Source organism: Fopius arisanus, unplaced genomic scaffold (genome assembly GCF_000806365.1).
Source record: "Fopius arisanus strain USDA-PBARC FA_bdor unplaced genomic scaffold, ASM80636v1 scaffold00096, whole genome shotgun sequence".
Lineage (NCBI taxonomy): Eukaryota > Metazoa > Arthropoda > Insecta > Hymenoptera > Braconidae > Fopius > Fopius arisanus.
In genome coordinates, this window is record NW_011887835.1 from 74,085 (window position 1) to 96,571 (window position 22,487).

Consider the following 22,487-nt stretch of genomic DNA (forward strand, 5'->3'; position numbering starts at 1 on the left):
AAAAATTGGAATTATTTAAAAAAAAAATGAATGACGGCGGGATCGAACCCGGGCCGTCGGCGTGCTAGCCGAGCACGTTACCACTAGGATAACACACTATTGCAATATTATAATTTCATTAGGAGTATATATATTGAAAAACTTTCGTTTTTAAAAATGTCAAATTGTTCAATTTCATGGCATATCTCCTCGATTATCAAATATTCAGTTTTTAAACAATATTTAGATTGATTTGACATTAACAAAAAAAAAAATTGGAATTATTTAAAAAAAAAAAAATGAATGATCCCGGGATTGAACCCGGGCCGCCGGCGTGCCAGTCGAGCACGTTACCACTAGGACAACGCGCTCATTTAAAATAATAAATTCATTAGTGGTATATATTTAATACATTGAATAATTTTTTTCATTGAAATTCCACAAGATGTGGTTTCCCCCTTCCGTACGTGTTACAGTCGGCTAAATTTCAGTTAAACAAATAAAAAACAAAAAGAATTCGTACCGCAGAAAATAAAATTCACCCCGTAGACTTGATGGACACCCCAGAATTGCGTGTTGCGCCCTCCATCTCTTGGGGTGGAGTACTACGCCGTCGCCGGGGTCACTCAGACCCCCAGCACTGAGCCTCTACTTTAGTCAATCCTCCTTGGCTGGGCTTTTGAATAATCACGGAAATCACCAAATAAAAAAATCACGCCGCTCAGGTAGTCCTGGGGTGGTTGATCTGTGATAAAAAAGTAGTCGTCTGAAAGGGAGCATCTGTTCCGGGTTGGAGTCGTCCCCAGCCCAACGGTTTTCGTTACTCCGACGACCTAACCACTAAAAAAGCCAATACCCGCTATAACCTCCACGTCTGGTAACCTTGAACAAATGACAGTTACGAGTCCCGCGTCTGAAGACTCCAGTATGGGTTCAAATAATTGTGATCAGGATCATTTGCCCTGATTAATAATAATTGAAGAGTGAAAGAGTGCAGTGGGGGTTGCAACAGCTTCAGGGATTGGAAATTATATTTTTCATTGGAGTTGTACTTTGACCGAACGACGCATTCCAATTGTTTGAATGGTGATGATGATTATCTCTGTGATTTCGTATCTGGTGATGCCGATGGAGATGAGATAGGGTGGATTGATTTGTTCAGGTGTGAAAACCCATGGATAATGAGTGAGGAGTGCCCCGGGGACAGGAAGAGGTACATTTTCTTCGAGCATCCTGACGTTATTGTCCAGAGGGTCGAGGATTCAGTAACGATTCCCAGACACTCTCAACCCAGTCAGGACGTACAACTCCAGGGGTATCCTTTCACCTTCATTTCGGCGGTGAAACGAAAGCTGTCCCTCGCAGCCCAGAATGACTGCCACCCGGAGGTGAAGCATCAGGATCCTTTGATTCTTCCAGGTATGGATTTTGTGAAGCCCCTCAAGGTCCCGGACCTGAAGATCCACCCGAAGACCCTGGAGTACTCCCCCCACAGGTCGAAACTTCCGAATCCTCCGAAGGACTCCCCAAAGCCGGAAAAAACCTCGAAGGTCTCACTAGCCTATCGTAAACTCGACTTCTCCGGGTCCGACTCTTTCACGACGAACGACGACATCGATCCCTTGAAGACACCGGATATCTCGTTCCCCTCGAGTCTGTCCAAGAAGAACTACTCCAGAGACTCGTCCCGAGAGAAAGAGAACAGGACAAAAAAAATTCGAAAGGACGAATCGAGTTTCTCGAAAGGGGAGGACTCGCACCTGGAGGACTCGTCGAAACGTCGAAACCTGCGGCACATCTCGAGGAAGGACCTGGAGACAATTGTCCAGAGATCGAAGATCGAGAGGTTCTCAGCGACAGATTTGCTGAATGCCAGAAAGTCCCAGAAGAAGACAGTTCCCTCATCCTCGAAGAAGGACTCGAGATCCCATGGAAAGCCTAGGGAGAGGTCCTCGGAGGGTAGACGACCCCCGGAATGGATATCCAAGTCGAGAGAGTCCTCCAGGGGCTCAGGGAGCGAGAATTCCTTGCAGAAATACCCGGAGGACAGCCAGAAGCACCGGGTGTCCTCGAAGGATGTGAAGAAACTCCTGGAGAAGCCAAAGAGGTCATCCCCGAAGAGCTACAGACACCCGAGTGAAATATCTGAGGACCTGGAGGTCTCAGAGGCTTCCAGGGGAAAGAGAAAACCAAAAGACGGGGATAAAATCGAGAGATCCTTGACGGATTCCACTGAGGTCTTTCTCGACCCCAGAAAAATCTCCTTCAGGGAGGACAGCTACCCGCAGGAGGAGTTCGTCAATCTGGTGACACCGGAGCTCAACCTGAATCATCGTCACAAGCACAGGAGAGAGGGCAAGCAGGATAACGATAATCCCCCCGTCGAGGGTAACGAGGACGTCCTGGTGCATCCCACAGCTCTCCACATGCAATTTCAGGCTGAGCTCCACCTCTTCGACTCCTGCAATGAGTCCCTCAGGCAGGTAATGGACGTGGAGAATAGCCTGTACAATGTAAAACAGGATAAGGAGAGAGAAGGAAGAAAATGTCTGGTGGGAGAACCAGAGATCGATGTCCCCCAGGTCGACGAGGATCTGCCGCAGCGCCTTCAGGGCCTCGAGGAGCCCAAAAAACCTGCCAGAGAGGTTCACACTCAGACAGTGAATGACATCGCTACCCAGACAGATACTCTGGATCCTTCCAGGACTCATCCAGGTATCACTTACAATAGAGGCTCTCTGGATTTTCACATTGACTCCCTGGAGAAGCTCGAGGTCTCCCTCCCCAGTCAGATTCGTGCCATGTCGGAGATCAGTCTCCACGAGACGACGTCCTCTATTAAAACCGAAACAGGAACTGAGATTAGTATCTCCACTAGGGATGTTACGTGCTCCTTCAACAAGTACCTGGACCACGAGATGGCTCAACTGATCAAGGACGAAAAGCTGATGTACGATAAGATCGAGATGCTTTTCAAATACAGAGAGAAAACCCTCAACGACAGAACGAAGAAGATTGTGGAGCTGGAGGAGCAGAAGAGGGCACTCAGGGACACTGGACAGGACAGCAGGATCAGCTCAGTGAAGAAGAAGCAGAGGGCTCTTCTCCTGAAGCTTCAGCAGGAGAAAGAGGAGATGAATCGACTGAAGGAGCTGCACAAGCTCGCGAGTCAGGAGAGAAAGCTCATGCTCCAGAAGCAGAGGAACATGTTCAATCCCCAGATGTCAACGAAGAATATTCTGACGAAGCTCAAGAGGTCTGCGGACTGTCAGTCCCCCAAGAGGCTTTCCGGCCCGATGAAGGGATATGATATAAGATCTAATAGTTCTGTCAGCTCGCTGGTAGACTCTGATAAATCTCATCTGGAGAGATCTCGTCAGAGCCTCGAGAAGACTGAGCAGGTGCCCTCGAAACTCCTCCAGGATACGAGTTATTCCTCGCAGGTGGAGTCCCCCAAGAAATACGAGGTTAAAGCCAGGAAGTTCGAGGAGAAGATGCCCAGGGGAGATGTGATGAGGATGAAGGCTCAGCAGATCGAGGTTGAGGAGAAATTGGCGAGGAATGGTGTGACTCCTGGGGAGGGTGAGGATAAGACAGAGTCTGATACTCTTGTTGAGGACTTGAATAGAAAGAACGAGGGGATGAGGAAGGGAAAAATTGAGGACAAGCCCAGGAAGGGCTCGCCGGAGGGTAAGGGCTTCAAGAAAAAGAGTTTGAAGGGGGTAAAGAAGGGGAAGGAGGGAAAAGAGGGAAAAGAGGAGGATGGAAAGTACAAGAAGAGGGAGGACAGCTCGACTGATAATGTTGTGGATCTTGATGAGAGCCAGACTTCACTTCAGGCTCTTCTCAAGCACTCCAAGGCCGTCAAGGAGAAGAGTCATAAGCTCATGAGGGATATTGCCGATGAGGACGCACAGGCCATGAGTGTTGTCAAAGAGGGCGAGGACGGGGTTCAGGGACTTGGAAATATCTCCACCAGGTCTCATGTCAGCACATTTACCATATCGAGGCATTCCTCTGGCGATAGTGAGAAGAGCTACTCCAGGTCGGTCGTCATCAGGTCGCAGGATCATCGGTTCAAGGGGCCCAAGAAACTCGCACAGTAAGTTTTTTTCATTTGACACAAATGGATGAAAGGGATGAGTCGAAAATTCAGTTCATCCCCTTTGGTATTTTTTATTTTTTCGAAAATTTGAATTTTCCACGATAACTCAAAAAAAAAACAGTCGAATCTATTAAATGATAAAAAATTTGTCCTGATTCTTGCAAATTACCCTTGCCCTACTGGAGGGATGGAAAATAGAGTGGCTCGCTGGAAAATTTCCCGAGTGCCTAATAATAATCACCCGAAAATACTCGACCATGCAAACGTCGTTCCGGAATTATAAAAATAGAGTTCTCGATTTAGATGGCTTTTCCCTCCCCTTTTTGCAATTCACCGGCTGATCCAGTGAGCGGTTGGCCAATGCAGTGTGAAAATTCAATAATTTTTTCCACCCCCTCCATCAATTGAAAATTAATTCCCTAATCAGATCCAATTATTCGAGGATTTTGAATGCACGAGAGGCTGCTCTAGCCACCAGGAGGAACTGCGTTGAGGATTGGATAGCTTGGCACGCCAGATTAAAAGCCGAGGAGAGCAGAGTTGCACGGATGGAAGAGGCTGCCTACAAGCTAGTCAGTGCAACGACAAATGCTCTATGCAATGGTAAATTTATTCTGGAGTCATTTAGAGACAAGTCTAATGATTTTTTTTATCACCAGATACGACTATTTCATCGGATACGACTGACGTCGAGGAACGGGTCGAGCTTTTGGCGGAAAAATTGACCGAGAGACGAGCTGAGATGGCTAAATTGAGGAGAGAAGCCAGAAGACAGGCCAAGCAGAGGTTGAAAGCTCTGGAGGCCAATCTGCTCAATCAAATAAAGGTTTCAATTACAAATCTCATTACCCCATTTTTTAGACAATTTTCATCATTTGAATTTAATAATTCCACCATTTTAATTCATAATTGAATTTTTCCTCTACGAGGTAATGGTGAAATTTAATTCACCTTCACCGGAACTGATTTAAATTATTTAATTGATTTGTGATTAAAGAATTAATTATTATCATTGAATTAATGATTTTTGGGAATTTCTTTAGAAATACGACTCGACAATTCACGAAATGCGTAAAAAATTGGATTCAAAGCGACCGAAGGAGAATGGAAAACTTGCGATAGAAGTGCGGACGATATCGGATTTTAAGGTACCTGAGATACCGATGAAGCGGATCCAGGAGATCTACAAGAACAGCGACCTGCTGCATTCACGATCAGAGTCGGATCTGATAACCGGCACTCGCTCGTCTCCAGATTCTAATAATCTGAAGCCCCTGAGCAGAAGCATCGAGTCAGTGCTGGAGGATGCCAGGAGGTCTACCCAGATGAATTCCTCCTCGGAGATGATCAACGAGGTCGATTCGTCCCCTCCGAACTCGAAGAAGTCCACATCAGAGATTAAAACAGCCAGTGATGCCTCGATTTTCTCCCACAAGATGGATTTCCTCCAGCTGAATAACAAGAACCTGGACGATGATATCAACACCCTCGAAAACGACCTGAAGACCCTCTCGGAGATGATGTCAATGTTCACGAGAAAGTCCGAGGAAAAGCGATTGCAGACCCCAGAGGATACCCCAGGGAGAAATACGTCGAGGGACATCAGCGAGGAGTTGACGAGGTCTGAGAGGATTGAGACCGAGATGGAGAGTCCCCAGGAGGTGTCGAAGGTATCGTCTGAAGTCCTGGAGACCCCGCGGGCCACTTTGCAGAGCCCAGAAAATAAATCCAACGAAATTCCGGAGACAATTCACTCCGACACCTCCACTAAGGAAATTCCGGTGGACACCGAGCAGTCAATTCTCACAGAGACCCTCAAATCCACTGGAAATGATCTGGAAAGGAGTGGAGCAGCCCTGGAGAGAAGTATGGAAACCCTCCACAAGGAAAACGAGGCGCTATCCTCAGATTTCACGTCAATAGAAGGGGATATCAAGTCGATTTCCGAAATAATTTCGAAGATGACTGAGAACAAGAGCTCCTTGGGGATTCCTGAGGGCCTCGAGGGTCCAGTCGACACCCCACGGGTCGAGCTCCTTGAAGATGACGTAGAAAAAATAATTTCCCAAACAGAAAACACAGAATCAATCCCTGAGGAACGACCAGAGTCCTCGATTCCTGGGGAATCTCCAGGCAAATCCTCAGAGTCTTCATCGAGGGAGCAAGTGGATGGGGAAGAGGATGGAAATGAGAGTTCCCTGGTGTCGGAGAAGTCCTCAGGCCTGAAGAATGTCTCCGAGAGGGATTTCAGTATCGACAGGAGTGACTGGACTGTTTCTGACTCCTTCGAGGTGCCCAGGGTCTCTTTATTATTGAACGATGACGACGAAGATCGTTACGAGCACGAGGATTTCACCCAGGAGACGACGTATGTTCAGGAAAAAAATTCTCCATTCCAGGAAAATGAGGACTCGATGTTTCTCCCTGGAGGGGAATCGACTGCACTTCATGGGGGTGAGGACGAGGAGCTGGACCAACCGGGGGTCCACACGGATGAACTCGACGACATTTTGGATATTATCGAGAGGGACAGACAGGCGTCGGAGAGGCCCCAGGATCTTCTCCCCCTTCCTGACGAATTAAATCTCGATATCAGGGAAAATCTGGGGACTCAACATCCCTCAGGGGATTCGCCTCTGAATCTCACAGCAGACGTCGAGCCAATGCTCCAGAAATTAACGGAAATCCTCATAAACGTCGAGAAAAATATTGCAAGGAGAACAGAGGAAAAATCAGCCCTCGAAGACGACGAGGTTAAATCGAATTTACCGGAGAATATTGATTTCAACGATGAGAATCTCGTGGAGACAGACATAGATGAGAAAATTTCGATGAATGATCATCTGGATGAGGCCCTGGACGAGCTGAATCGCGAGGACGACTCCCCTGGTCCATTATCTGTCCCCGAGGATGTTAAAACACCTGAAGAGCCACCGAGATCTGCAATTTCTATCAGGCAGCCCCCAAAAATTCAAGAAATCATCAGAGACCCCGAGTACGAGGATATCTCCGAGGAGAGTCTCGAGGTATCCGAGATCCTGGATAAATCGGACTCTCAGAGGTCCTCCAAGTCCTCCAAGTCCTCCAAATCCTCCAAATTCCCTGACAAACACCAGATAATTGAGAAAACCGATGACGTCCTGAGGATTCTCGATGAGATATCCAGGAAGTCGAAGATATCGTCCCCAGGGAATTCCCAGGAAATCGTCGATGCCTGCGGTGATATTTCCCCGGTGCCCTCAGGGGTTATAATCGAGGAGTTGAACGTCGAAAAATCACCAGAGAACAGCGAATTGGAAAAATCGAGAATTGAGCCGGTGATTGAGGAGCCAGAATCCAGAAAAATTGAGAAAGAGGACTCGAGTGATGCCGGTGACACCCCGAGGGAGATATCCGAGATTGATCTCGACTCCCCGAGGGATCAGAATGAATCCAGACTGGACATCGAGGCCCTGGACGACGATTTACTGGGGAATCCAGTGGAGAAGAGCGAGGACTATCTCCCCGGGGATATCTCGACCTCAGAGAAGGACATCGAGGTGAAGATCGATGAGCTCCAGGCATCATTGGGCCAGCCAGGACTGGCTGTTGCCGAGCTAGAAGCAAGACTCCTGAGAATCGAGAAACTCCAGATAGACCTCCAGATCGAGAAAATAAAAAAACTCGAGGAGGAAGAGAGACTCTACGTTCGAGAAATTCCCAACAAGCCTCCACCCCCTTACACACCTCCTGGAGTTGTCAGACTGTCATCCCCCCAGGTATCACCGACATTGCCCCCTGTGGTGGTCCCCACGAACGTCGAAGAGCTCACAGCATTCACTGAGAAGGCAACAGCTCTAATTTACAATTCAAAATTCAATGAGGAGGAGATTATGGCTCTGGAAGCACCACTGGAAATTCTGGAGTCCAGCAAGGACTCGAATGAGACATCCAAGAGGGACAGAAAAATCTATAATACTTTTCTCTTTGATCTGTGCAAGGAGACTATCGCTGAGATCTATCAGTCTGAGTATGAAAAACCTGGACCAAGCTGGACCAAACCCAGTGTCAAGACCAAACCAGCTATAAAAATACCAAAAAATCTCCAGGAACTCACGGATTATGTTAATAAGGAAGTCGCAACGCTGTTTGGATTCAAGACGAAATTGCAGAGGGAGAATATGGTGATGCGGTGGAGTAGAAAGAGGAGGGACAGGGTTGATGAATTACTTGCCAGAGAGGCACAGGCTGAGGAGGACGAGTGGACAAAGTTTCATCATGATGAGCTCGATGTCAAAAATGAACTAACCATTGCTATACTCGATACTCTCGTTCTCGAGGCAACCAGTGTTGTTAAAGCTGCTTTCACCAAGAAGAAAATTCTTGTCTAGATTATGACATCGAGTTATGCTCAATAAGACGGTTTTTATCCCTCAATTTATTCCAGTCGTTTCTCAAATACTGAGTAAATCCAAAATTTTGGATTGCAAATCTCTTTTATCGTTTTACTATCGATATCAATATTTTTTTATTTACAGGTTTTATCATTCATGAATTTTTAGAGCTTGATAATAATTTATAACGATTTGTTTTAATTAGTCTTTTTTGTGGGGTGAATTTCAATAGTGAGATTTGAATTTCAAATTTTTTGGGTGTTTATTCGGACGTTTGAGGAACAATATTATAGATTTTGCGGAGAAAATCCCTCTGATGCTCAACTATATTTAATGAACTGATAACTGAGTTAATTACTGAATAATCAATCGTAAGACTGAATAATTGGGGCCATTCATCTTCAATTCCACAGCCTTCAACAACGAAATGTACAGTTATAGTTTTTAATTTGTGGTTTAGTTTCCTTGTACCTGGACCTTTCACTTGCCAATTATTTTTGTTTGGGAATTTGAGTTTTTACCGAGTAGGTTGTGATGTAAATACGACAGGTACGTTTTATCCACTTGTGGCTGTTGATTTATCAGTGTTTTTTTGTCAATCGACGAATGAAGAAAAAAAGTAATAATTCGAGAATCACAAATCGAGCTTGACGTTACACCTGTTTGAGTATGTAGTGTTAAATCGTATGTACTTAATATTTTATAATAAACTTTTTGACATAAATCGGGCTCTCCAGAGAAAAAAAAACATCATTTATTCAGATTCAAGTCTTCCAATCCCATTATTTATTTCGGCAATGCCATCGTTTCATATGAAAAAACATGTGTCAATGGACGATACATTAATCTTCGTATTGTTGTCTTTTTTTTTTCACAAAAATTTATCTGGTGAAAACAGGGATAAAGTATAATAAACGGATAAACTGTAAATAAAATGAGCGTTATGTTATAAATACAGTAAAACTTAATGAAATAATAAATGTGGATCAAGCATTTTTCTCAATATTTAAAACCACACAACAATGAAAAATAGTTTTGTAATTATTTTCAAAAGGAGTCGATGAAAACGTGGGAATATATTATCTCTATCATATACTTAAACTATTTTTTCCTCAAATCGCATCTCAGTGAAATATCGCCCCTAATTAGATAAATTTCATTTTCTCTCGTTACTTTCTTCTCCAATGAAAAAACATCATGATTCCAACTAATGGTAAAATTCATTGTACCTATGGGCTAATCTCTAACATCAGTGTTTTAATGAAACACCTCGTAATCGAAGAGATGTGTAATCGTTAAAGGAAAAAAGCGAAATTTCACAATTTACCAGTTCCTGGCTTCCAGAGGCTCCACTTTAATCTCAGGATAATTTACCTAGAATTGCCATCGCATCTCCCCACCCCCTAAACCTAGTTTAAACATTAATTCATAATTGGCACCGAGTCGTATTACGATTAATAATTCCTCCCAAATGATAGATTTTTTTTTCCATTACACGATCGTTAGATGAGCAGAAGTGACAGATTGGTACCACGTGATTAAATTATTTTTCATCGATTAAATAGCCTCCCGAGTTCTCCCAATCGATTAGTTCAAGTACGCAAGTCACCGTGGAGTTTATTGATAAATTATAGAACACGTTTGTGCATTTTTTTTTTTCACGAATCACATATCAGCGGATTTCATGATTCCATCGATGTTTCGAATTGATTACGATCTAGAGAGATTCTTCACGCCAATCTATTCGTCTAAAATTCAATCGACAGTCCGATATGTCAGATGGAATTCAATTGATATTGCAATAATCAACGAATTTCCGTGGCCCTCGGATAAATAATAACAAGCGTCAAATCCAAATAGAACCCCTTAAACCTCTCAAAAAGCCATGATTTCAACACGTAATAGTTTCCACATAATGGATGATTGTCGCATACCACATCTCGACGAGAAAAAATCCCTAATCCCTACGAAAATAAATCGAAACATGAAATAAAGCGGAAAGAGAATGAATCCTGAAGCGATAAAACACCTAAAATCAATGAGTGACAGGCAAAAGCTCAATAATCCCTCCATTAAATCCAATAAAACTCATTACATTAATTACGTATTCCATAAAAAATAATCACCCATAACATTAATAATAATAATAAATATAGAAAAAAATGCGTAGAGTACTGATATTTTAAAAAATGAAGAAACAAATTTATGTATAACGTAATTAAATGAAAACATTTGTACTTCAGCAGTATAGAGCAGTCATAGTATATCATCTAGTACATAATTATCGTTATATATACATTTTAACACTTCCTGGTTAACCACCCCCTCGCACCCGGTCTCATGAATTGTCTTTGTCGCGTTGAACTGATGAACAGCTGATTATTTATCATTGAAAGAACGATTTGTGCGCATTTCCACGGTTGGAAATGAATTTTGGCTTCCAAGGAATACAAACGAGGATAGCACCATTTTTTTTTTAAATCTCTCTCATGTCCTTAATTGCTGAAATTATAGCGAAGATGAAGGGAATTTTCATCGTCCACCAATTTCACCCCTTAGTGTACCTTAATATTAACGAAGTATTTGGCCGTTTCAATGTGATTCTCTCGCGAGTTTTCGAATTGATAAAAAAAAAAAGAAATCATCGGTTGGACTAGAAAATTTTGAAGGGATCTGCACTGTTGACTGATTTATTAATCTAGATTTTTTTATTCGTTCGTTTATTTTTACTCGATTTATTAAATTGAGAGTTTAATCTCAAAAAATTGCAACAGTCCAGTCCCAATGGTTCGTCATTGTTCCTTCGCTTCGATATATTTTGCTCTCTATATATTAATTATATTCAAGTTTTTATCATTTTTTTTTCTTCAATATATTAGTAATGTATGATATGTTAATTCACAACTTGATGTGAGCGCTTAAAATTCAAAATTCCTTAATATCATGAATGTACATATATCTTTTCTTTTATATATATAGAGTGCTTTTACCGTTTAATTAAGTACAGATTAGCTTTCGTCGTCGTGATTGTCACGTGGAGAATCTCCTCTCCAATATATTCAAAGTAAAATTGCAATTATTATTAATTTCAATTAATATCTCGTCAAATCCTCCACCTGACAACAGACTTTCAATCGTTACCCAGGAAATGAAAAGAAAAATCGAAGAATCTCTCGGCTAATTCCCCAAATAATGGAATAAACACATCTTAAATAATGATATGATGATTGTGCAAATTCTGAGCAAATTAATCTTATCGTAATTTCAACAATTATCATTTTCAATCTAATTATCATGAGCACGTTCAGATGGAATTGAAAAATAATCCCAAAACTCACTCAAGTTATGCAATTCCCTCGCTCTTATTTATCCTCCCACACCTCCTGAAAATTGGCTAGAGATAAATTCATTTCAATTGATTTTACTACCCTAGATTCAAGTAATAAAAATAGATTGCAGAGATTAGCGCATGCACCTAAGGAGTCACGCCGACGAAGAGATTTGAATTCCTTAAATTGTATCAACGCTTGTTCGAATAATAATTAATCTAGCGTTGTTACTCTGTCTACTTACTTTAAATCGAGTATATAGGTACTGAACTCATCAATCACCTCGATCATTTTTATTATATATTTTTCTTTCATCGATTATCGGAGAAGTATCGAGTATTGGGGTGAGTATTTTCATGTTATCTCTTTCGGTTATCACTTTTGTGCGGGCAAGAACTTTATTATTTAGGGTTTGAACGGATCCAGTTCCAACTCAGATATGTTTTATGTTCTTTATCTCGCTTGCAGTCCGCGATCAGGACGTTTCAGGCCTCGTGAATTTTTCCAAGTACCTGAAACAGTAAAGAATCAATTTTTTTTTAATTCCATTATCAATTTTTCTCAAAATCTGCCGATCTCAGGTAAAAACGACAAATAACTTTTTTGCGGCCAATTAAATTCTCGAGAAAAAATGTATCTTGACATTTTTTTAAAAAATCAATAGCTTCCGAGATAAATCGGTAATTGAATGATTACCAAACGAGAAATCACCATTTATTCATTTTTTAAATGGACAATTAATTGAATTATTAATAAAAATTGACTGACCGGTTCATTGCAAGTCCTCCTCACACTTGGGAATGTCAAATATCTCAGCGAAGAGGGGGGGTAATTTGAGCTTTGTCCAGTTTCTCCTGAACCAATCGAGAAGATTAGCGTGTCTCGAGCCCAGTGCCCTCAACTCAGGTATCCTCTGGGCAATACCAATGACCCCAGGACAACCGACAGCCGAAATATCCGACGAGTGATTCCTACCGCCCTGAATCCTCAGGGCCTCGAGGAGACGATCCTGAAGCCTCTGGACTGCCTTGACATCATTTAGTCCAGCCCTTTCACTAAGAAGTACAGCACCTGAGAAGAGGCCCAACTCAGCATCTGACAGCTGGTGAGCATTCAGGGCTGATGTGAATTGCATCAGGGCTGCTACGAACTCAGGCTGATACCACAATCAATTGTTTTATTATTTTCCTGTTTATTCAGGTGTATCTGTTTTTTTTTTAATTTATTTCAGAGTATTTACCTCATACATCAGTTCAATCTGATGTTTAGTGATGTACGTTCCATCCTCAAACGTCATCGAACTATCATTCGTCATCTTGGAGATGTGACATAGCCACACCTCGAAGAATCCAACCTTGATGAGTATCAGTTGATCGTCCTGAGTCAATTCACAGAAACCAGGTACTCTCTTTGCAAATTCAACGACTCTCTGCACCGAGGGTGTGACACGAGTGGCAAATTGCTGCCACAGCCAAATCCTCTGGGACTCAACTGCCTCAGCTGTGGATGAAGCTGCCTCCGGGTCTTCCGGGCTCGCTGGCTGCAAATTAATCAGTCAATTATTTTCTCTCCACTTCAATTTAAAAATTTCAAAATTCAACAAAACTGAAGCCAACTCCAGACAATTACACTCGTTTCACACGATTTTTCATGAATATCTCGGAATCCAGGCGATGTATGAAAATCCTCGTGGAGTACTTTTTTGTAGAGAATTGCAAGCTCTACGAAAAATCTAATTACGGAAATCATGTGCGGTGCTTTGGTACCGAGATTTGCAACGAGAATGAGTGATGAGAAAAAAATTGGATGTCTGTTTTTTTTATTAATGGAGGAATAAATCAATAAGGAATGGGACTCACTGGCATAATCATTGGCTTCTTGATGAGGCCCCTCGTTGACTCATCGGTGAAGCCACAGTGTGCGTGATGGGCCTGTGACACCTGGAGAATGACATCGTAAACTGCCAATTGCTTGCTGTCACCATCGGACTGATCTGCCTCGACAACTGTTGCCGATGGCACCCGGGGTATCACACTTTGTGGCTGATTACTATTAGTACTCCCATTATTTGTCACATTATTGTTGCTAGCTGTTGTATTATTATTGTTATTGATATTATTATGGTTGTTGTTATTAACAGCCGATGATATTTGTTGATTTCCACCAGTGGCTGTTGTTGTTGTCGTTGTTGGTGACGTTGTGGCCACTGTGTCCTCGGGACCACGTTCTCGCGAACGCTTTGGCACACGCCCGTACCGCACAGCTGATCACAAATTAAAAATTTATTAAACAAAACCGTTGATTAACAATTTTTTTTATTGATTTCGCAGTCATTCTTCAATCAGCCGATCACATTTTTTGCGAATATCTCGAGAACCAGTGAGTGGGGAAAAAAATGGTAGGGGAATTTTTTGTAGTGAATTAGGTGTTGCGTAAAAAATTCCTCTGACATTTTGGTGTAGAACCAGTAGTTAACGCGGTAATCCGGTATTTAGGAAAAAATCCAGACGTTTTCCCTGACATTTTGCCTTATAATTCCGGCCCAGACGTGTATTCCAGTTGGATGGGAATCAAGACTACTCCGAACTTTGATGTAGAATTATGCAGGCAAGTTTCCCTCTGGTTTACTCAACCCCACGGAGGGAAAATTGTGGGAGGAAAGCCCCCAAAGCATCGAGATGCTTCCGGCGTTTATGCATAAGTGTACTTGCAACTCTGAATGTTATAGTGACGAAAATTTATCAGGGGCTCGTGAATTTTTTGTATTTCCCTCAGTACTTGATACTTACAGTCACGTGACATGCCAACAGCTAGGCACTTTCTGAATCGGCAATATTGACAGCGATTCCGGTTCAATCTTATCACTTGACACTTGCCGTCCCGCAAACACCTGTACTCTATCTGTTTCTGAATGCTTCGTCGAAAAAAGCCCTGGAAACAGATTTCAATCGTTCGAGATTGTTACAATTTTTCCACATTTGTTCGGTTTCTATATTAATTTTATTAAAACGTTTTCCATTTGGATTGGATCTTCAAAAAATGTACGATAAATAAATTTTATTTATTCAATGGAGTGAGAGTTAAATAAAATACTCTTCCTCTTCTCCTTCCGGAAGTCATATAAAATCCTGAAATAATTGTTGGATGATAAATATGAGGAAAATGTAATGGAAAAATAATGCGAATCATGACGATAAGTTTCATTGACGACCGAGTGGATGAAATAATTTATTCACGATATCCTGTCGGATGACTCGACGGATCTAGTCGGGAATCACCCTCTTCACTGTGGTGATGAAAAGGTGGTAGGGTAGAACGGTAATGCATATTTCAAGTACTCAGTACTCGTCAGGTACGTCAGGGAGAAAAAAAAATAGGAATATCGAAAAATACTACACCCCCAGGACGCATTTCTCCGAGTTTTATACACAATCCTTTGAATTTTTTTTTATTAATTTTTTCAACAGGAGTCTTTGTTGAGTCATTGGCATTTTTTGGAATTTATTGGAATTTATTGGAATTTTTTGGAATTTCTTGGAATTTATTGGAATTTTTCGGAATTTTTTGGAATTTTTTAAAATAATTTGAAATATTTTTTCTTTCCCTCCACGAAAAAATTATTTTGTTCCAGGATTAGATTGTCCTGGGGATTTGGGATCTCGTTATTGATATTTTTTTGGAATTCTTCCTCGGGTGATATTGGAAAATTAATTCTAGATTCACTTCCTGGTTTTTCGCGGAGATGACTTGCGCGCAAGTCCAGAGAATATCGATGCACCTGGTGTTTACTCCTGGGGTATTTAACCACCCGCAGCATCAGCCCATAACAATTTTCCAAAGAAGACGCTTTTTGTTGGGGAAATTAACCGCTTAAATAGCTCAGACCTCTCGAGTTTTCTCGAGAATTTTCACTATCAGGAAATTCGATATAATGAATCCGAAAAAATTCACATGCAACTCAGACTCAGACTCAGAAAAATCAAGCGGTTTATAATAAATAAAATATAATTTATAAATATTAACTGATATTCTATATCATTTTTAAAATATATTTTAGATTAAATAATGACGCCGAAAAAAAAAAATTTCCCACTGAAAAATGGATTTCGATATTTTAATATAGATAGAAAATAATTAATATTCAGTGCCCTAATTTAATTTCCGAAATAGATTCCATGGGAGTGTCAACGTGACTTCCGGATTTTCCTGGAATATTAAATTCCTAAAGCACCATCGACAAATAAAAAAACGGCGATGTGCATCCCCCGAGTGAATCCCAGGTGTTCTCTTCAAGTTAAAATTATCTCTCCACCCCAACGAAGGAATAAACCTCTTTTTACGTCTTACCCCATTCCCCATCCCCCTGGCAAAACGTTCGTTTTTTTTTCTCCACAATTCCCATCACGAAACAGGTAAAATATCCAAGAGAAAAAAAAAAGCCTTGAAACATTCTCCTGAAAGCCCCTCACGTGCTTGTTTAATAATTATGATTAATTACGAATACAGGGGGACAAGTACTTCGCCACAGGATAATGTCAGGGACAATACAATTTCCACTTCCTCTCGTTATCAGGCTGATGTACTGGAAATATACCGTGAGAGAAATCTTCCTGGAGACCTTTCTCATATTTTTCCACTTCATCAATTCAAATATCTCTAGTTCAAGGTTATTCACGATTTTATTATTCCAGTAAATTCCAGATCCCAGAGGAATTGCCAAAAAAAAAATCTCAAAACAATTCCCTTTGATTTATTAATCAGTAATTTTTTATCTCTTTCATATCTTTTCAATAAATTCATGTACGCACCGTAGTTATTCCGAATAATCAATGCAGAATAATTAAAAAATAATTATCATTCGATTTTAAATTGTAGATAAATTAAATCCATTCGTCCAATAATTAATTCCAGCAATCAATTTATATAGTAATAATTCCATTAATCGCTGATAAAATATAAATCAGTAAATGAATATCTCTGGATGAATCAGATAAAAATTCTTCGGCTGCGGATATGAAAATAATTTGAAAAATAAAAATGAATATCCGGGGTAATTGTGCATTTTGTCTATTTCGAGGGTGAATTTAATGGAAAAAATTGTAATATTTCACGCAAAGGACACACTCATGCACGACCTCGACCGAGACCGATTATTCTCCCGCAACACGAAAGTATTCACCGTGGAAGCTCGAAACTCACCCCCATTTTCAACCCCCTACCTCACCCCCTCAACCCCCTCACCGATCCCCACCCACCAGGTTTTCCCTTCTGGCGTGTGTCGTTCGATCGATCGAGCAGTCGCGGTAAAATGCCGCTCCCTCTGTCTCTTTTCACTTTGTACATTCCCAGTAGAAAAAATGGGGATTCAGTCAGACGAGATCATACAATCATTCGCTATTTTTCATTTGAACGAGATATTAATAAAATATCTGTGCAAATTTCGACAGGCGTATGTACAATTTTTGGAATAATAATCTGGAATTGTTTTTGTTACTCCGAATTTTTTTGGTTTGATTAATTAAAAAATTAAATTCATGACGATTAAATAATTGGTTTATGGGTGTTTTTTTATTAAGGGATATATCAATTATGCAGTAATTGATTTAATTAACAATTGTTTATTGAATGGGAAATTTTGAATTTAATAGAAAATCCAAAAAGACTTTTTTCGTTTTTAGAATAGAAAATTTCGAGTTTATTGTCAGAATCACTTGTTTATCGATTTATCAATTAGAAAATGATTTAATTCCGTAATTTCTCAAATTTTCGAATCACGAACTATCGAACCAACAATTTCAAGATGATTAATCGATTCTCCCCATTTTTCACTGTCAAATTTATCACGAGGAATTGTCGCGGGGATAAAAAATCAGTAGCATTAAAAAATCTATCGCACAATGCGAAACGGATGAAGGATAAAGAAAAAAAGGAAAAATAAAAAGGAGTAAAGACGGTATTATGAGGGGCAAAGAGAGGCATGAGAGTTGGATAGAAGGTAAAAACCTCAGTTTACAGTTAACTTTGTATAAGGGCTTCCGGGTTTAGCGATTCCCTCTCGTACATCCAACAATAAAAACCCCATTACTTATTCATTAACCTCACCGAATAATAATAATGAAATAGCTGGGGCTAGGTGTATGCATGATTAAGTGGTTGTTTTAATGGTGTTTGAGATATGTATTTTACCCTTGTTTGTTAATGAAATAACTGACCTTGCAGCCCTCACAGCTGGTAACACCGTAATGAAAACCGCTTGCCTTGTCACCGCACACCTTACAAGGTACAAAACTCTTTGCTGGAGTCGAACTGTTCGAGTCTGCTGCTGCGTAATGTTGCTCTGTAAAAATTTAAATAAAATTATCGATAAGTATTTGACTAGCAAATCTAGAAAAAATAAATAAATAAATAAATAAGGCTGAGTTATAACAAAATAACGAATTTCTTTGATCGAAAATTTATTTTATTCTCACCAGTAAATCTGGTGATGACAGTATAAATAATTATACAGGATTTATTAATTTTTAATTATAGAATTTTTCAATAATTTTATCATTTTTTTTGTTTTATCTCCGCGGGTATCGCGTGAAAAGGAATTTCGGGGGAAAAGGGAAGAGCGAAAAAATTATTCGCTAATTAAAAAACAATAATATTGACTCATAACGGTATTTACGTTTCCCTCGGTTCGTCATATTGCGGGAATATTCTGTCGGTGTTTCCTCCGGAGGACAATCCCGTCGGAAAACGCAGGAATGATCTAGCTGTAACCGCGTGTTATCCGTTACAAACCGAGAAACAGTGGGAGAAAAGAAAAAAAAAAGGCCGGAAAAAATTCCGCGAAAGATGTAAAAACGAAACTAGCATGTTTCCCGCAAATAGAAATTTTCAATTGGCGTGAATTTTTCAGGGACAATTGTACCGTTCATAAATTCACAGAAGTTTCATATTTCCATGTGGAAATTCAATCGGGGAATATAATAAATTGGATGGGATATATTTATGGTTAATATCGTTGCCATTTCATGGGTTTATGTAATGGGGAAAAATACGTGAGATGTCGGGCGAGTCTCGGTGCATTGAACGGGCCGACAGACGAGTGAAAAAACTCGCCGTTAGTCCGACGGGATTCCTAGACTTGTGCGTATGGAATTTTTCACCTTATGTACTCTCGGTACATAGCGGAGTTTCGTGGGACTCTTTTTTTTCAACACTGAGATAACGTTTTTATTAAATCCCCGGTTCATTAGGTTTGAATTTCAATTGATTGCACGCGCATTGCAAAATTGCGCATTAAATTTTATGTTGATAAATTAAATAAAATGACAACCAGAAAGTCTTGTTTATAAAAATCCAGATGGATCTGGATTTATTTTAATAATTTTAATATCAATGTGTATGCGTGAGATTTTTTTGAAAAATGGGATTAGATATTTTTTTAATTGAGAGAAAATGTAAAATAAATTGAGTTATTTCGGATTTTTTTGTGTTCAAGGTTTTTGGAAATTTTTGGAATTCTCGGGGAAATTAATTCGTTGGGGATTTACCCTTGGAAATTGGGTCATGGATACAATGCACGTCCCTCGGTTTTCCTGAAAGCACCAGATCCACTTCTCGTCATTTTCGTCCTTCAATTAATCCCCCGCTCGCATTTCCAAATTAATGACCCGTTTTCTCTTGGTTATCCAATCAGAAATTCAAAGCAGATCAGCGATACCCCTCATTCATTCACATCATAATTAATTTCGTTAATTACGTATCAATAAAAGCACTTGCGGTGGAAGACAATAATATCGGAAATTTGCCGGGAGAGCAATACCATTTTTCATGTCGCTGGATATTGAATTATCTCGGTAATGGCTCGAGCTAGAGGAAAATACGTCAAGTAATATTTATTCGATATCTCGTATCCTACAAAAAAGGTCCAGTAATTTTTCCTCCAAAAACCTCGCGTTCTCGAGATACAAAAAAAAATCCGAAGAAGACTCAATTTCCGAAGCCGTGAAAAATTCCGAAAAACCGTCAATTGCAATCGTAATCACAATTCCTCAACAAATAGAGATAGAGCAAAACGCTAGGAGCGTTTTTTCTAGCGAATTTCCTGATCTACAAAAAAGGTTCAGCAAAATTTTTTAGAGAACCTCCTGTTCTCAAGATATCTTCACAAAACCTCGCACATAAACCACTCCCGCAGAAAAAAAATCGAGAGAATCCTCTAACCACAACCACCCCTATAATTCCTCAACAAATCGAGATACAGAAAAACGTCAGATGAATTTTTTGTTGAAAATCCAGTGAGCAACAAAAAAGTTATCCGTACATTTTCTCGAAAAACCAATAGTTCTCAAGATACTGGCAAATCCTGATGTTTAATCTATTCAGCCGGTCCCGACTTCCGTGTTTTCAGTTACACAACACCTGTTCAACGTGTCCCTCATTAATTCCCGTCCATTTCACCCACAAAATCAACCCCCCCCCCCTTTCAGCCCCCTGCAATTGCAATGACTCATCCATAAGATCGTCCATGTGCCCATGCGCCAGCAATTAAGACTAAAATACCATTTAACATTTGATAATGATTCGATTTATTACCGCCCCCCACAATCTATCTCATGTACCTGGTGATTGCACAATGCACTCGAGTGTACAGACGCGAATAAAAAGGATCGGTGGAACTTTCGTATTGGGGAGATCGGCCGTAGAAAGTGCATTGAGAAAGCGACCGGGCGAATAAATGCAGCGATAAATTATCGTCCACGTATTACCAGCACTCGTGTTTCCTCGGTACTTTATCCACCACTTGTTTATATCTCAAAAATATAAACACTCGTTGCGATTTTCCGTGATTTAATTCACGGATTTTATCCAATTTTATCACCCCGAGCACTTCTCACATTTTAATTGGCAATTTAAATTTATCTCCACGCAGAAATTTCCGCGATTTGTGGAAATTAAATTTATTATTTGGAATAAAATTTCTTCGAGACAATGTTCAATTATTATTTTTAATCGATCATTAATTGATGATTCGATAAAATTTTTCGGAAATTTCAAGGACTTTTGAATTAATTTGAATTAATATCGATTTATTATAATTAATTTTCTGGGAAATCGTCGGATTGAATTTTATTTGAATTCCATTCAACCGATTAAATTCCAGAATCTGTTTTTAAACGATATATATTAGGAGTGCAAAATAAATTTTATTAGTCCTGTTTTCCTCCCCTCAAATAAATAAAACCATCCATTTTCGTATCGCTTTCGATATCCAACCGAATAGAGCAGATAAGTCTATTTCTATTTCCATCATTCGTTTATCTATTTTATTTATGTCAAGGTATTGTGTGCCATCGACTAGAGTTCGAATTTTTCCCTGAGAAACAGGTGATGATAAAAAATGAGAGAAAAAAAAACAATTCCCCAAAAAAGAAGAAAAGAATGACTAAATAAAAATATAAAAAACCCATTAAACAATAAAAAAACAATGCGATATGAAATAGATATACATATCGGCTGTCAATCAATCGATATGAAAAATTCTCATGCGCGAGGGGTGAACTAGCGCGAGAAAATACAAGAGAAAAATCAATGAATTGCACAATTTGCGTAATCAGAAATTGTGCAATTGTCGATAATAGGTTAAGCCTAGGTATGGGGATAAAAGAAAGGCAATGGGCATGAATAGAGGGAGATAAAGGCAAGAAAAAGAACGGAGAGGACGTGTTTTCACTCGGCAAAATGGATTACGGAGTTGAAAGGTTGCGAGTGCTATGGGGGAATAAATTGCCATGAGTTTGCGCGAATAGAAAACCATAGACCAACAAGAGACTGCCTGGATACGATAGAGAAAGGGAAAAATAGAGAGTCAACTTCATTTATCTTTGCTCTTTTTCCATATTCCCTTTTTTATTTAGTTTTGTTTCTAAGTGGGCGAACATAAAGGTTGCCCCGGCTTTTCCGGTATCGATAAAATTGTCGATCGATTAGGCGATATCGTAAATATCGATGAAAAAAAGCGTGAGTTGTGATTATAAATAAATTTTACCCTGAGGACGTGAATTTCACATCGGAAGAGTGAATTTTGAAGGATTTAGATTATTGAGAACTTTCAATTCCACGATTATCTCGGAAACCGCGGGATTTTCGGGATACTATCGCTGGACCTTTTTTGTAGCTGGGGAAATTTAGGATAAAAAATGTTGATGAACTTTTTGTGTGGAATTGAGTGGGACCGAGATAATTGGGGGTCAAGGTGAACGTGGGTGAAGAAAAATCGGCCGATTTTTCATACTGTCCAAAAAATCAAAGATTTCTCGAGAACTAGGGATTTTTCGAGGAAATATCACTGAACATTTTTTGTAGCTGACGAAATTCCGGGTAAAAAATGTCAATGAATTTTTAGTGTGAGCCAATGCGTTGGCGATATATCGGCGATATATCGGGCGGCAGGGGAGGACTTGGAGGTGGAGATTGAAATTTGTGCTGGTAAATGTTTGAATTGTACAGAATGGAGATCCCACGTTCGATTATACCTGGGGAGCAAGTCGACTTGCTAGTTTAACATTGGTGCAACGACCCTAAGCCGCGAGCGCCGGGAGCAATTATTCTCGTTAACGGAAAACCGGAAAACAGAAAATAAGCGAAGAGTTTGAACAATGAGTTACAACGATGAGGTTCGCCGAGCATGGGATGCCCCTTTTCTCTCAT

The 22,487-nt window shown here is 40.2% G+C and overlaps 2 protein-coding genes across 12 annotated transcripts in view; one reads left to right on the forward strand and one right to left on the reverse strand.

Annotated features, from left to right (window-relative positions):
• Positions 1–658: 658 nt before the first annotated feature.
• LOC105270844 (centrosome-associated protein 350-like) lies at positions 659–10,294 on the forward strand. 2 transcript variants are annotated; one of them, XM_011312059.1, is made up of 4 exons: positions 659–4,081; positions 4,512–4,687; positions 4,744–4,910; positions 5,128–10,294. In XM_011312059.1, exons 1-4 carry the CDS (start codon positions 1,161–1,163, stop codon positions 8,452–8,454), a joined length of 6,591 nt encoding a protein of 2,196 aa, XP_011310361.1. In that variant the 5' UTR covers positions 659–1,160; the 3' UTR covers positions 8,455–10,294. The 2 variants fall into 2 exon arrangements, with proteins under 2 accessions (XP_011310361.1, XP_011310362.1); XM_011312060.1 differs by having other exon boundaries at positions 4,527–4,687.
• Positions 9,053–22,487, reverse strand: part of Eip78C (Ecdysone-induced protein 78C) — a 27,682-nt gene continuing 14,247 nt past the window's right edge. For 9 of the 10 annotated variants that reach the window (XM_011312058.1, XM_011312056.1, XM_011312053.1 and 6 more), the window contains exons 3-8: positions 17,999–18,123; positions 14,576–14,717; positions 13,646–14,049; positions 13,027–13,326; positions 12,555–12,942; positions 9,053–12,298 (exon numbers count right to left, since the gene is read on the reverse strand). In XM_011312058.1, coding sequence (XP_011310360.1) covers positions 12,559–12,942; positions 13,027–13,326; positions 13,646–14,049; positions 14,576–14,717; positions 17,999–18,123 — 1,355 coding nt within the window. In that variant the 3' untranslated portion in view covers positions 9,053–12,298; positions 12,555–12,558. The remainder of the gene's footprint in view (positions 12,299–12,554; positions 12,943–13,026; positions 13,327–13,645; positions 14,050–14,575; positions 14,718–17,998; positions 18,124–22,487) is intronic. The other variant, XR_892600.1, reaches the window with a different exon arrangement.

Bases quoted from the DNA above. Each gene is read 5' to 3' on its own strand.
- LOC105270844 (XM_011312059.1), top strand. From the start codon at position 1,161: ATGAGTGAGGAGTGCCCCGGGGACAGGAAGAGGTACATTTTCTTCGAG. The intron at 4,082-4,511 runs GTAAGTTTTTTT...TTCCCTAATCAG, and splicing joins GGGCCCAAGAAACTCGCACA to ATCCAATTATTCGAGGATTT. The intron at 4,911-5,127 runs GTTTCAATTACA...GAATTTCTTTAG, and splicing joins ATCTGCTCAATCAAATAAAG to AAATACGACTCGACAATTCA.